The 13,454-nt window shown below is 38.1% G+C and overlaps 1 protein-coding gene across 3 annotated transcripts in view; it reads left to right on the top strand.

Annotated features, from left to right (window-relative positions):
• Nucleotides 1–13,187, top strand: part of U2AF1 (U2 small nuclear RNA auxiliary factor 1) — a 13,846-nt gene extending 659 nt beyond the window's left edge. Inside the window, exons 1-8 of one of the 3 annotated variants that reach the window (XM_057378910.1) lie at nucleotides 631–731; nucleotides 1,819–1,906; nucleotides 4,696–4,762; nucleotides 8,894–8,943; nucleotides 9,536–9,634; nucleotides 10,757–10,890; nucleotides 11,186–11,278; nucleotides 12,935–13,187. In XM_057378910.1, coding sequence (XP_057234893.1) covers nucleotides 8,914–8,943; nucleotides 9,536–9,634; nucleotides 10,757–10,890; nucleotides 11,186–11,278; nucleotides 12,935–13,070 — 492 coding nt within the window. In that variant the 5' untranslated portion in view covers nucleotides 631–731; nucleotides 1,819–1,906; nucleotides 4,696–4,762; nucleotides 8,894–8,913 and the 3' untranslated portion in view covers nucleotides 13,071–13,187. Of the gene's footprint in view, nucleotides 1–630; nucleotides 732–1,818; nucleotides 1,907–4,695; nucleotides 4,763–5,567; nucleotides 5,635–8,893; nucleotides 8,944–9,535; nucleotides 9,635–10,756; nucleotides 10,891–11,185; nucleotides 11,279–12,934 lie in introns of those variants that run through there. The other 2 variants (XM_057378909.1, XM_057378908.1) reach the window with 2 other exon arrangements.
• The last annotated feature ends 267 nt before the right edge of the window (nucleotides 13,188–13,454 follow it).

Genomic DNA, 13,454 nt, shown 5'->3' with positions numbered 1-13,454 from the left:
TCCTCCCTCCGCCCTCCCCCCTTCCCCCCGCGGCTGCGCCTTCCTGTCGGGGCCGCTGGGTGCCGGAGCTTCCCGCCGCCTCCTGCCAGAAAGCGCCTCCTCCTCCTCCTGTTCCCCTTTTGTTCGTGTCCCTGAGCCTCGCAGCAGCCTGAGAGCTCCMGCTCTGCTGCAAGGACAGCGACTGGTTATTTCTCCCCCCTCCCCAGGGTGCGGAGGATTTCCCCGACTGCTGCATCCTGATCCTACAGGCTTCTGCCTGCAGCCTTCCACGCGTCCGGGAACGCCTCTAGTTTCTCTGGTTGTTGGAAGCACACACACAAAACCCTCCTAACGAAAATTTGGTCACCATCGGCCTGACCAAACCGGCGTGTTTTTCCACTCGTAAAAATGAAAAGGGGGCATCGATATGCTGCTGGACTAAATTACTCTTGTCAGCCCCTGGCCGTGGGGCTTCTGCTCTGCTCTGTAGTGCTGCCATTCCAGGARAGCAATGTCGGCAGCCTCTCTTTTGAGCTCTGTTACTGTAGCATCCTTTCACACAAAGGAGATACATAGGAATTTAATGCATTACAGTTTCAGAGTTTTATTCAGGCATGAAATTCCTGTGCAGCTCTTGTTTTCTGTTAAAAAAGCAGATGGAACCTTCCAGAAGGTGCTGAAGTTGGAAGCACTATTGGAAATTTTGTAGTTAGGTATTTCTTTTTATTTCAGGTTAGAGTTCAGAAAAGACAGTAAGTATTTCATAATGCTAAGTGTTTGTTTTAAAAAACATTATGAAAAGTGAGCATGTTGCAATTTTGTAGTAAAATGCTTTGCTAGAGATCAGATGTGCTTTTAGTACTTTAATAATTCTCCCCTCCGYAAGTTAATGTTGGTTACAGAGGATTGTGGAAAGAATTGGTGTTAATTATGGGAATATTAATCTTTCTTCCAGGAGAATTCTAATATTTCACTTACCCATATATAGCCCATAATAGTTTTATTGCCCTTCAGAAATTTGCATTTCCCCGTCAAGGTAACTAAACTCCTTGTGGTTTTCTTTCATCATTCTATGTGAATTACACCTTTTTGTGAGAGTTTTAGTAGCATTTCTAAATCAGGATCATTTTCAAGGTGTCATGAGATGAATCATTCAAGAAAAGCTTGTGGTTTAAAAAAAAAATAAAGCTTAGTCTTAAAATAGTTAACTTTATTCATGGAAATGGCTTAATTAAGTGAATTTATTTTGCTTATGTGTGTTCTCTCTGTAACATGATTTTTCTCTTCCCTGAATCATTTTCAATACTGAATCATTTTCAATACTGTGTTGGCAGCAGCCTGAGTTACCCATAGAGTATAACTTAAACAGGTGGTTTATAAAACAGGAGAGAGGTGCAACTGTGTCAGCTTTAAAGCAGGTTTTATTGCCTGGACCAGGGGCTGCATGAACTCAGCCACAGAGCTCCCAGTGTAAAGTTTCAGACCGTTTTTCTCGTTATTTTCCATCCCATCACCCACTGAAAGCGATGTAAAGACAAGAATGGAGAAGCAGAAGAGTAAAACAGGTCACTTMTGTGTCGTGGATCATGAAACCACTTTGGGGAAAATTGGTCAGATATTGGCTGTAAATTAGGGGTAAAAGGAATGAATATGGACAGGTTTGTTGTAATGCTTTCCTGTACAGTTTTGGTATGGGTTTTTTTGGTTTGTTTTTTTTTTTTTTTTTTTTTCTGTGTTACTTCTCCACATCAAGATAAAGACATTTAGGGTATATGCTTTTTTGAAAATTAATGTTTTCTATTCCAATATGTAACTACATTATTAATTTTTTTCTTGCAGAGTCAACTGCTCATTTTATTTCAAAATTGGAGCTTGTCGCCATGGAGACAGATGTTCTCGGTTGCACAACAAACCAACATTTAGCCAGGTTTGTTTCCCTTTTTTCTCTTTCTTGTGGAAGTATAGTCTGGCTTCTTTAAAACATAGATTCTCAGATACAAGTGAATAATTATCAAGCTCCAAATTAATTAGTTCARTTTTGCCCCCAGTTTATCTGGGTCTTTGCTTTTTTGGGGGTATTCCATTTACTTCTCCCAGCATTTCTAATTATCTCCTGTCACCCTTAATGGCTGCAGGAAGTGATGCTGTTGTAAGCTTGCCTGTAGTAGAGACCAACCAGTGCTAACTTTCAGGTGAGTGTGCCTTCTCAGTGGTGTTCAGGCACTTAAACCATCCCAGATGTTTTAAATCACAGACAATGGCAGCGCATTCCACCTGTCCAAAGGTGGGAACTTTAATCTTTTATGCATATAACAGAAGAAAATAATTTATGTATAGAAGTGACTCATCTATCATTACATTTGCTCTCTGACCCAGGCTCTTAAGCTTTAAGAGTGACTTGCATACTTCCTTTGAATGTGGAAAAAATAGTTTATAGGAAATAAGTTGCCTGGTTGCTGAGAGTGAATTATCAATTGATATGACAGATTATTTAATCTTTGGCTCAGTGAATATTGTTAGAGACATCATGTGTGACTGCATGTCTGCCAGAAATAAAAATAAACTTTAAAAGATGCAGGGAGTGACAGGGTTTTCATTATTATGAGCTGTGTAGTATTCACAGATTACATTTCTGGGGAAATGTGTTTGCCCTCTTTCTATCAATGCTGATTGTCAAGGAACACAGATGAATTTTTTTGGGAATTTTGTACGTGAGCAATAGAGGCTTTGAAAGTTAATGCATTTTTAACTTCAGCAGTTTTAACTGCGGTGGTTTTAATGACAGAGATAAAGTTCACATAACAGAGTCTTCTGCAAGTTCATTCAATCTGCTTTGGAGCAGAGTTTATGAGAAATGTGGGCTTATGTTGGTTTGGGGAGAAATTAGGGAGGCGAATACTGTYGATGTGACAAGTTCAAAACTATAATCAAGTTCAATTGAGTGGGTGGGGGACTTCTGTCAGTGGGAGAATGTCAAGGTTATTGATGGATAGGGCCTTCTGGTACTTCAGCTACAAAAACTGCTTCTGGCAATTTTAACAATTTTTACTGCAGATATTTTATTTCAAAATGAGCATTGTCCATTATCAAAACTATTCTGTGTTGCTGACCTACATGGAGCTCATGTTGAAGTGCAGTTGATTATTTAGAGACCTGAATTTAGGTCATTGGCTACTAAAAAATATTTCTAAAGCAGACAGCTTCCACATTAGTAGTCTTTTTAAGCTAAAAAAAACCCCAAAAGCCTAGCAAAAAAAAAAACCAAAAACCACCCTTACATCTTTTTTTTTTTTAACCAATAAAACTTTGTGTACACATACAGCTTTTTCTGTCAGTGCAGACTTTAGCTTTGCTTTCGACTCTTGGTTAGCAATGCCAGCTGAAGTGGGTCAGCAGGGCAGGTCCCATTTGTCCACGGATGTCTGGGTCTGCACAGCCTTGTACCTGGCAGCTGTTCTGTAACATCTCTGAGGTACCTGGCAGTGTGTAGGGTCTGCAGAAATCTTTATTTGTGTGCAGATTGACAATCAGCTGTGATAGAAAATAGAACAACAGAGATCTTGCTAATGGGAAGTTACCAGCACAACCTTGTGCAACACTTGCTGCTGCAGCTACTTTACAGAAGAGCTGTGTTAGGAAAGGTCACACAGTCCAGGGTGATCAAATTACCCCCAATCAGCAGGAACACCCTAATTAGATGCATGTTTCTGGCACTCTCCAGTTGTAGGCTAAAGCATAGGTAGTTTAAACCTGGGCCATGGAAGCACAAAGCTTTGGTTGGTATGACTAGACCCATAATAAAACAAGTGTGTGATTTTAAATGTGCTCTTTCAGCTGTATTTTCTTTACATGTTAAATGGGTAGCATATGTAGGTATGACATTGCTGGTCCTGTGACTTTAAGCTCTGAATTCTTACTGTGACTAATAATAATAATATCTAAGCTAAAGTTACTTTGGGATTGCAGTTTATACTGACTAACATTGAGCTTATATTTTAAGTAATCAAATTTCAGTTTTTGAGCTGCTTACAGTGATATGGACGTTTGGAATTTTTTTGTAATATTAGTTTACTAACTTAAACATGGTTTGTTTTTTCAGACAACTTGATTTTAAGAAGAACGGTACAAATGTAAGGTTTCAAGTCTGCCTGGGCTAATTCTTCAAGTAAAAAGCAGAAGGGCTAAAAGGATATTGTCCTTATTTGAAGGATCGGAAACATGTGAACCKATAATGCTATTATATTATTTAAACAGAAATTCCACCAAGAAATTCCTGATGCACAAAACAAGATGTAGCTGTTGCCTAAAGGCCTTATGGTCTGGTGTAGCATTTTGGACACTGTGGCATTATGTATTACATGCTGTGCACGTAACACTATTTTTTCCCCCACTTAGACTTGCAATAGTGAATCTGATCTCGAAAGTTTAGGCATCTCCAGAAGATCTCATGTGCTGTTTTAGGTTACTGTGCCTCACACCTCCCATTTTGTGGATAGCTATTGAGACAAACGCAGCTCTTTCTTGGTGGTTAATTAAAACTGTTTTCATAATATGATGGTCTGGATGCAATTTTGGAAGATACTCTGCAAATACAAAAGGAAGTCTTAAGGATAAAATATGACTTTTAGCTGTTTGCAAACAAGTTGTCTCTTTGCAATTGTCTATTATATGCACAGCAGCCAGTAGAATTCCCCTTTTTATTTTTTTTCCCCGCAGACCATCTTGATTCAAAACATCTATCGTAACCCCCAAAACAGTGCACAGACGGCTGACGGCTCACACTGTAAGTCCCACAGTTGGAGAAATTTTTTTAAAGAATGGTGTTAAAGAGCCCACTCCTAATTACGAGAAAATAATGTTGGCTTCTGAGCTGCTGACATAAAGCTGTTGCAAACAGGACAAGTGACGGAACTCTTCTTGCGCACAGATCAAGAATTTGTGGAACGTGTGCAATTCTAAGTGCAGAAGTGACTGCATAAACTTGACTTGATGCAGATTCCCTTTTGTGTTGCAAAGTGAAATTTGGTTGCTTAGTAACACTGCATTCTTTTGAAAGGGTTAAACTGCAGACGTTTCTCAAATTCTTGATTTAACACACAAAAAAAAAAATTTAAAAAAAATAGGTACATATGTGATTTACGGTAAGTTTCCCAAAACTGGGTTTTCTTTCATCTTAACTTTTTTAGGAAAATGGAGATTTCATGTTATGCTCTAATTATTGTATTGCTTCCTTTCCTGGAAGAAACCATTCAATGAAACCAAATTCAAATTATTACGCCTGTAATGTGAATGCTGTGTTTGGATTCCACCTATTTCAGAGCTGTCTGAAATTTTGCAAAATCTCTCTGTAGTAGTATTGGTGAATGGAATAAAACTAAGAATACGATAATGGAGTATCATGAGATCTCTGTTACTTTACAGTGTTAGGTTGATGTAGAAAGGTCACCACCTAAGTGCAAGTTCTCCTGCTTGGGAGAGAATAACCACCTCTCTTTCAGCACAGACTCGGCTAAAGCGACCCTAAAGGAAACCAGTTTCTTGTTAAAATTATTTTCCATAATATAAAGTTGTTGCGTTTTGTATTTCAGACCATTGCCCTCTTGAACATTTACCGTAACCCTCAAAACTCTTCCCAGTCTGCTGACGGTTTGCGCTGTAAGTTCATACAAGTTCCTTCACTGGTTCCCTGGGCTTGATTGTCAGAGCTCAGTGTCGACTTAAGCTGGTCTGCCATTTTAGTTTAACAGATCAAACTGACCACGTTTTGTTACTTGTGTTCAAAACACAAACAAAAAAGAAAAACTTTTTTTGTCCCACTACCTTCCTCCCTGCTCCCAAAACTATGAGGGGAATCTGAATACCAACTACTAAATCAAAAAGGATTGAAATTGTACTTCCCCTGTGAAGCAGTGTTGGTTGCACTGCTTTCTTTGTCACCTTTCTCCCTGCCAGTTGCCTGTATCCTAGGAATGGTTTTCTTTATGTTTTGTGCTGTCCATTAGGTTCCACTGTCGAAAAGAGCTGGACAATGACACATTGACTTCATCCTGAACTAATGTCCTGCTCTGTAAATGTTAAAAGAGCTTCAATTTGAAACTTCTCAGACTGCATGCATAAATTAGTCCTAGGTTAATGCAGCTTCCATTTAGGGAGTGCACTTTGGAAGAATACGCCATGACTGACTAACGCTTCCCTTCTGGCAGCTGTCCTTTTTTGGATGGGTGCATGCTTAAAATTCTTTCCATGCTTTGAAAATTCAAATTCCAAAGCCAAATGGCATATTTGCCTAAGAAAAAAGTATTTTTTTCAAAGTACTTTTGAGAAGGGGAAGGCATTTGGGTATGGTCATGAAGTAATTTTATGACTCCGAGATACAAATGGGCATAAGCAAACAGTCTTCCTGTGAAACTGGCAGCARTTAATGCCCAGGATTGTTGATCAGCGGTTACTGATACATGATTGTAATTGAATCATCAATATTAGAATAAGATTTTAAAAAAAAAGTTATAGAACCAAAAAAGATCGGTGTTCTTTTCTAACTAATATTTCTTGTTGAAGTTAGTATTGATTGTGTGGTAATAAAGCTTTGTTTGGCTATCCTTTTTTTTTATTTTACTGTTGGTTTATAGACTAGTTCAGATTAGTTACCAGCATTTGATTAGAAGTGCTTTGTGAAATCAGCCACTAACTTAAAAGTCAACCCTGTCTCTTGCTTCTAAAAGTAATAATGGCTCTATTATGTAATTCATGTTTGTGTCACACAATCAAGCTGGACATGTAAATGAGCTGTGTCATTTTGTCTAGATGCTTGGACAGTTCCATTGGTTTGTAGGCTCCTTTCAGATGCTTAGTAGTTAATGTTGTTTCAGTAGACCAAAACATTTCCAGTTGGGTGTTTCCACTCTCTCCCTAAATTCTCAATCCGCTGGTAACTAATTTGCACACASTTAAAGCAGTTTGGTCTGTGGAGCTGTTTAGATTTACAGCTGCAAGAGTCCTGCACAGATTCTCCAGTGCTGTAAATGCTGGTATCCAACTCTAGTTTGTCGTGACAAGCAAGTAGCTCTGTGCCAGAGCCTGACTGTACCTCCTGGGGTAGAGCTGGAGCTCTGCGAGCCATAGGTTTGCTGAAACTCCTGGCTCCTTGGTTTTTGATACTTGTCCCTACTTAAGTATTGCATGTATTTTAAGTGGATAACTTGGATAGCTATTTAATGCCTTGTCATTGTTGCTTAACTGTCTTCCTTTCTATTGCCGTCGTAGAGGATTAACCKTAGTTTGGAGCAGCAGTAGTTTTCCTCATTATTTTAATTAGTAATTGGGCTTCTCATGGTTCAGATACCAGTAGCCCTGCAATATGGATGTTTGTAAAGCCTGTGCATATGTATGCTTCCCACTTTAGAAGGTCATTGAAGTAGTCATTAACTACTGTTGCCTGTGATTTGACAAAATCCTAATTTGACAAAAAAACAAACAATTAGCACTTGTCCATGTGGTAAAAAGTAGTTATTCCCAGTGTGGCTCACAGAGCCCCTGTCTGATACCTTTAAAAACAAAACAAAAAAATTCTTAGGTGTTAGTAAGCTGTTATCACTGGTGTTGGCAGAACCTTGGGAATGTAGTTAAGTATTAAACTGCCTAGAATTACTGGTTTAATGTTTGATATTCCTTAATTTGCTATAACCATGGGGGAGAAGAAATTTCTTAAAAGCAAACATGTCTCAAATGGCAGAAACACTGTTAGCCTAAACTATAAACTAAATGCCCCCTAGCCTCTTGTGGAGGTGAGCTGGGTGGAAGAACAGGAACTGCGGTTCCAGAGATTGGGGCTGGTTAATATTAGAGCCTTTGAAGAGAAACATAAAGTTTATCCAAGTGTTAATACTAGCCAGAAATCTTTTCATAGCAGCCTGAAAGTGAATAAACTCAGCTTTATTGGCTCARTTTCTTGTCTTTCACATTCTGTGAACTAAACCAGTATGGTCTGTAATTTTAAAACACTAGCATATTTTTCTAGTATAAAACACAGGGTTTGTTGTAAAACTGCTCTGCTTTATTGATCCTAATAAACCACTTAACTGCTGAAAAGCTAATTTAATGGCTTTAATGTATACAGCTTGTTYAAAGTGTTCTAGACTGGAAGAAATAAATGAAACTCATTTTTATATTTCTAATGCTTTGAAAAATAAGCCACACTTATGTTGGGTTTTGTACCAGCAGGCAAGCAGCACTCGTTTYTGAAGTCCAGCTTGTAGCATGAAAATAATCTTAACCCAAATATGAGGCTGGCTTGTCTTGCATTAAAAGGTGTTCTGCAGGACTACAGAAAAATAAAGTGACACTCAAACTAGAAAATGGCTCTCTATTCAAAGCATTGAGGGCACTGAAAAAAGTGTGTCATTTCAATGACTATTTTGAGCAAATTTAAAAGAATTTCTGGGTTGTTTTACATGGTGAGCTCTCAAATTATAGTGAATATGCTGGAGAGGTGGACATAAAATTCTGCCTTTAGGAACAGGAATACTAAATTGTGACAATATTTTAAGGTATGGAAATGTAACAAAGCACTTGCCTTCTGTTTAGGTAATATTGTTGGCCGTTAGAGAGTGGGATTATTCATTAAATTCAAAGTGATATTTCAGAGTAATTCTTTTCCCCTTTAAATTTGTGGCRTACAAGTTTGGCTCTGATAAAAACTTGCTTTGATTTGATCAATGTAATGTTTTGACAGATACTTTGGGGACTAAAAAGCTCTTCACACATCCTTATTTTGCAATATTCCTGTTAGTTAGCTCCATGCTATATGGTGTCTCTTGTGCTCCAGAAGGCCWCTCTAGATTGTTTTGTAGTATGATCAAAATCTCCTTTTCCTTATTGGCAGGCCCTAATCGATCTGACTCTTTGACTTTTGCAGGTGCTGTGAGCGATGTTGAGATGCAGGAACATTATGATGAGTTCTTTGAGGTATGTAAAGATGCATTAAAATGTTACGGGATCTGTCACCACCATTAAATTAAGTGGATGTAGCGGATGGCACAATTGGATGGATTCAGGGAAAAACACTTATTTCCTTAGGGCCTATAAAGCATRTGACTTTATGTGAAATATTTCCAGGTATAACCTTTGGTTAGTTTGGCCTTGACTGTTTGATACAGACTTTCTTTGAAATCAGCAGCTTAAGTGATGTAGCATTTTGATTGTATAATCTCCTTTTTTATAAATTTAAAGCATACTTAATTATTTGTATAGAAACAAAGTATGTGAACCTATAGCATCAGGGTTTCTGTATTGTATTTTCAGTGCATCCTGTGTACTCTGTAAATGCTGTGCGTGTTTTCCATAGGTTTTTATTGTATCTTGGTAGTGCTGTGCTTACAGATGGACACAGTACAGGCCAAGCGAGTACTGTTTTTAAACCTAGAAATGTAAAAAAAAAGGAAAAAATTACTTTGCTTTTTTTTAAGGAAGATCTTTTATACTTACCTAGAGCTAAATGCAGTATTTCTGTATTAGAAGTAATGTGCTGCAATCTTCTGCTGGGTTGCTTTGTGCTTAGGAGGTCTTCACAGAAATGGAGGAGAAATACGGTGAAGTTGAGGAGATGAACGTTTGTGATAACCTTGGAGATCATCTAGTTGGAAATGTATACGTAAAGGTAGGATAAAAAGATGTTCATGTAATCAGTATGGGTGGTATTTATTGATTTAGGATTTCAAAAGCTACTGTATGCTTGGAGATTTTGCAAGGGAAGCTCTTCACTATATAAACTCCTGCTTCACAATTTAAAGTAGAAAGTAAAAACATGAAAGGAATCCAAAAGAAATTTTAATAATTTTTGAGAAATTTTATTGATAGTCAAAATCTGTGTAATTTTCAGAAAGATTAACCCTTTTTTTTCTTTTACATAGTTAAACAGTTACAACTACTGGAGTATTTAGCTTGGTAGGATTAATTTGGGATCTTAGTATCATGCTACTATTTAAGCACATCAGTAGAGAGGTTTATGTACAGATGCATTAATTTTCTAACTTTCCAGTTAAGCACAATATCAGTAACCAATTTATATTTGGCAGTAGCTGGGTAGTCTAAGGTGCRAACTGGAGCACTTGGGTTTAGCTTTTAAAAGTCATTGGTATCTCTTGAATAACAAGTACAAATTTCCCAGCTGAAGAAATTATACTGTGTGTGCACAATGTTGGGAAGGTGTGAGAGAATTTGTTTGAATATTTCCCTCAGCTGAAAACTGTTTTCACACCTGAAATTCTTAATTGTGTAGGTCATAAACCAAAAAAAAAAGTGTTCTTAAAAAAATTAGCTGTGAGAAGGCATTTCAAATGTAAGTTTTACATTCCTCAAAAAACAGGATCTAATTTTTGTAAATTCTAACTTAAATGAATGAGAGCTCCAGATTTTATATAAATTTCTCTTAAATGTTCGAGATAATCCATTACATCAGCACTGTTGGTGCTACAGGAAGTATTCATAAGCATTCTCTTGGTTTAAAGCTGTACTAAGAAAACCCAGTATCTTCTGTTGACTAACTTTCTCACTTGAATGAAGAGGAAAATCAATGTTTTGATTAGCTCTTCAGTCSCAGTTAATGAAAAGCTGGCATATTTACCCTTGTTTTGATGGACCGTCCAAGGAAATCTGAAGTAGCATCTAGTTTCATTACTCACCCTGAGCCTCAGATATCACACAACAGATTTGATAGGAATCTTTTGTGTACTCCTGTTGTTTCTCTATGTTGTAAGGAAAATGTTGATTTTGCTTGTAGTTTCGCCGTGAAGAAGATGCAGAAAAGGCTGTGATCGACCTGAACAATCGCTGGTTTAATGGGCAGCCCATCCATGCCGAGCTCTCGCCTGTGACTGACTTCAGAGAGGCCTGTTGCCGTCAATACGAAATGGGGTAAAGCAGGGGCAYCCTCTTGCCTTGACAGCCTGTGATATGTTTGCACAGCAGGGAAATTGCTTAGGGGTGGGTTTTATGTAGCTGAATGTAGAGTGAAAATCACTTCAGGTAACAATAACATGCAGTGAATCTCTTGATTTTTGCCATCTTGAGGGGATTTTGTTATAGAAGTGAGGCACTGTCAGTAAATGATGCTTGTAATTTACTGGGTTTAATATTAGAGGTGATAGATAGAGGTTTAGCAGATGGTGTAGAGCTGGGAAGTATAACTTCCTCTTGCATTCTGTTYCAGAGAGTGTACACGAGGAGGTTTCTGCAACTTTATGCATTTGAAGCCCATTTCTCGAGAGTTAAGACGCGAGTTGTACGGGAGGCGTCGTAAAAAGTAAGTTTGTTTCTAAGCACTCTTAAAACAAGTAATTTAAGTATCAGTTGCTGAAAAATCCAAAGGCAAATCTTTAAACTCCTGCCAAGTCCTCTTGTTTATTCTAATGCACTTCTGGCACATGCCAAAGGGCATCAAGTCAAGCTGGCAAGTGGCCAGTTCAGAACAAAGGAATAGAGCTCTAAAAATACAGTGCTTGTTGCTCTGCAGCACTGTGGGTCCTGAAGGTTGGTGTGGAAGGCAGGGTTCAAAGGAGAAGAAAACTCATGAGTTACTAAGYACATAGGCCCGACCTGTTGTTGAGATCTCCAAACTGCAAAATGTATAGATSGGCATTACTTGGGAGAAGTTTTATGCCTTTTCTGTTTTATTCTTTTCAAAATGTGTTTGCTCATGGCCTCTTGTTATATGCAGGTTACTTGGCCAGTGGGCATTTTGTCAGCATTGTATTGGCCGCTTTCAGCATAATGTGCAATCAAGCATACCTATAAATTACACTCGGGACCCAACCTTATTTGCTTTTAACTGTTAATGGTGAAATTTTGTAGCCTATATTCATTTCTTGTGGTTAGTACCAGGCAGTTGCTATATTGAACTTTTAGCTTCACAAGTGATCCTTCTTGATAGGAATTCCCAGTAGAAGGAATGAGTAGTAATTTTGCTTARTGGTAAAAAATTTGATAAATACATTTTATTATATATTAAATTATTCATTTAGTGAGGTACTTCATAGAGAGCATTTTAGCACTCCTGTTACTATGATGGTTGACTTGGGGCTGGGTTCARTCTGCTGGCATGTAAGACCTTGCTATTTGTGATTGGCATGTAAAATTTTTGATCTTGCTGTTAGATATAGCATTATTTTGTCAGTTTCTTTCAATCACAGAAAGAGCTTGGCATTGTGAATGTGTTTTCTCTGTAAATATCTGTAATAGGCACTGGAATAGTTTTGGAATCTGTGAGGGTGAAATTAACTTTGATAAACATAGATTGTGTTGCTTAGCCACATGTATTTGTGGCTAAGTAAATTTTTAAGATGTCCAAATGCTTTATGAAGAAGAGTGTGCTTTTTATATTAACCTTTTGGTCACTGTTACAAATTTGGAACTTTCAGACTTAGTAATGGTGGCTCATGGTAGCTGTGATAGCATATGTTCTGGGTGGTTTTAGTCCCTTCCTGAATTTATCAGCCTAAGAGGCAGGGAAGATAATTTGGCAGTGCTGATGTCCTGAGGGGTAGAAATAATATAGGGGAAACAACAAGAGAGAACTGGGTTGTAAYTGCTAATTAATGCAATTGATTTAATATGAGTGGACTTGGAAGCAGATAGAGGCTTTTGGTGTGTGTTGCTGTTTCCTGTCTGCCAAAGTCAGGTGTCCCCTTCTGCTGTCTTTCCTTAGGGCTTGCACATCCATTGTAACAGGTGACTGCAGGGAACAGCCAATTGTTGTACCTCTATGTGACCCCAGTATGAAGTTTGTGTAGTTCATAAAAACACATTGGCTTTTGCAGCCTCAGTGCCAATTAACCAGCCCTTCTAATGACACACTGCCTTTCTTCTCCCTCTAATTAATTATATGTTTCATTGTGTGGTACTAGAAGTAACTTGCTGCCTGGGATGAAACAATAATATGTTTTTTAAACTTTCTTTGAAGGCATAGATCCAGGTCGAGGTCCCGTGAACGTCGGTCTAGATCCAGAGATCGCGGTCGTGGAGGTGGAGGAGGAGGAGGAGGACGTGAGCGTGACAGGAGGCGGTCAAGAGATCGTGAACGATCCGGTCGATTCTGAGCCATGCCATTTTTACTGTATGTCTGCTAGAAAGTGTTGTAGTTTGACCAAACAAGTTCATAATGACATTTTTTTTAAAGATGGGCTTCTGAATAAAAAATTTGTAGTGATACAGTATTCTTTGTGTAACTTGTTTCTTGTGGGGGGAGTCTTTTTAACTGTCATTCCTCTATCTTGACAAATACCTGGATTAAGTCTGCCTGAGGGAAAGGTGGTAAATGTATTGGAGGAGCGCCAGTTTTGGTTTGGGTTTTTTTTTTCATTCGGGTATAATTTGAACTGTTGATGAAAATGTGTGTGTATATAATATAAAATATTATATACATAGTAAAAATAATATACTGCTTAAGAAACAGTTACTCACATAAGTTACCCTTTTCTGCT

The sequence above is a fragment of the Malurus melanocephalus genome, unplaced genomic scaffold, assembly GCF_030028575.1.
Source record: "Malurus melanocephalus ecotype Western Australia unplaced genomic scaffold, MMel_1.1 scaffold_379, whole genome shotgun sequence".
Taxonomy (NCBI): domain Eukaryota; kingdom Metazoa; phylum Chordata; class Aves; order Passeriformes; family Maluridae; genus Malurus; species Malurus melanocephalus.
The sequence above is the reverse complement of the archived record's forward strand: the minus strand, read 5'-3'. Positions and strand labels throughout refer to the sequence as shown.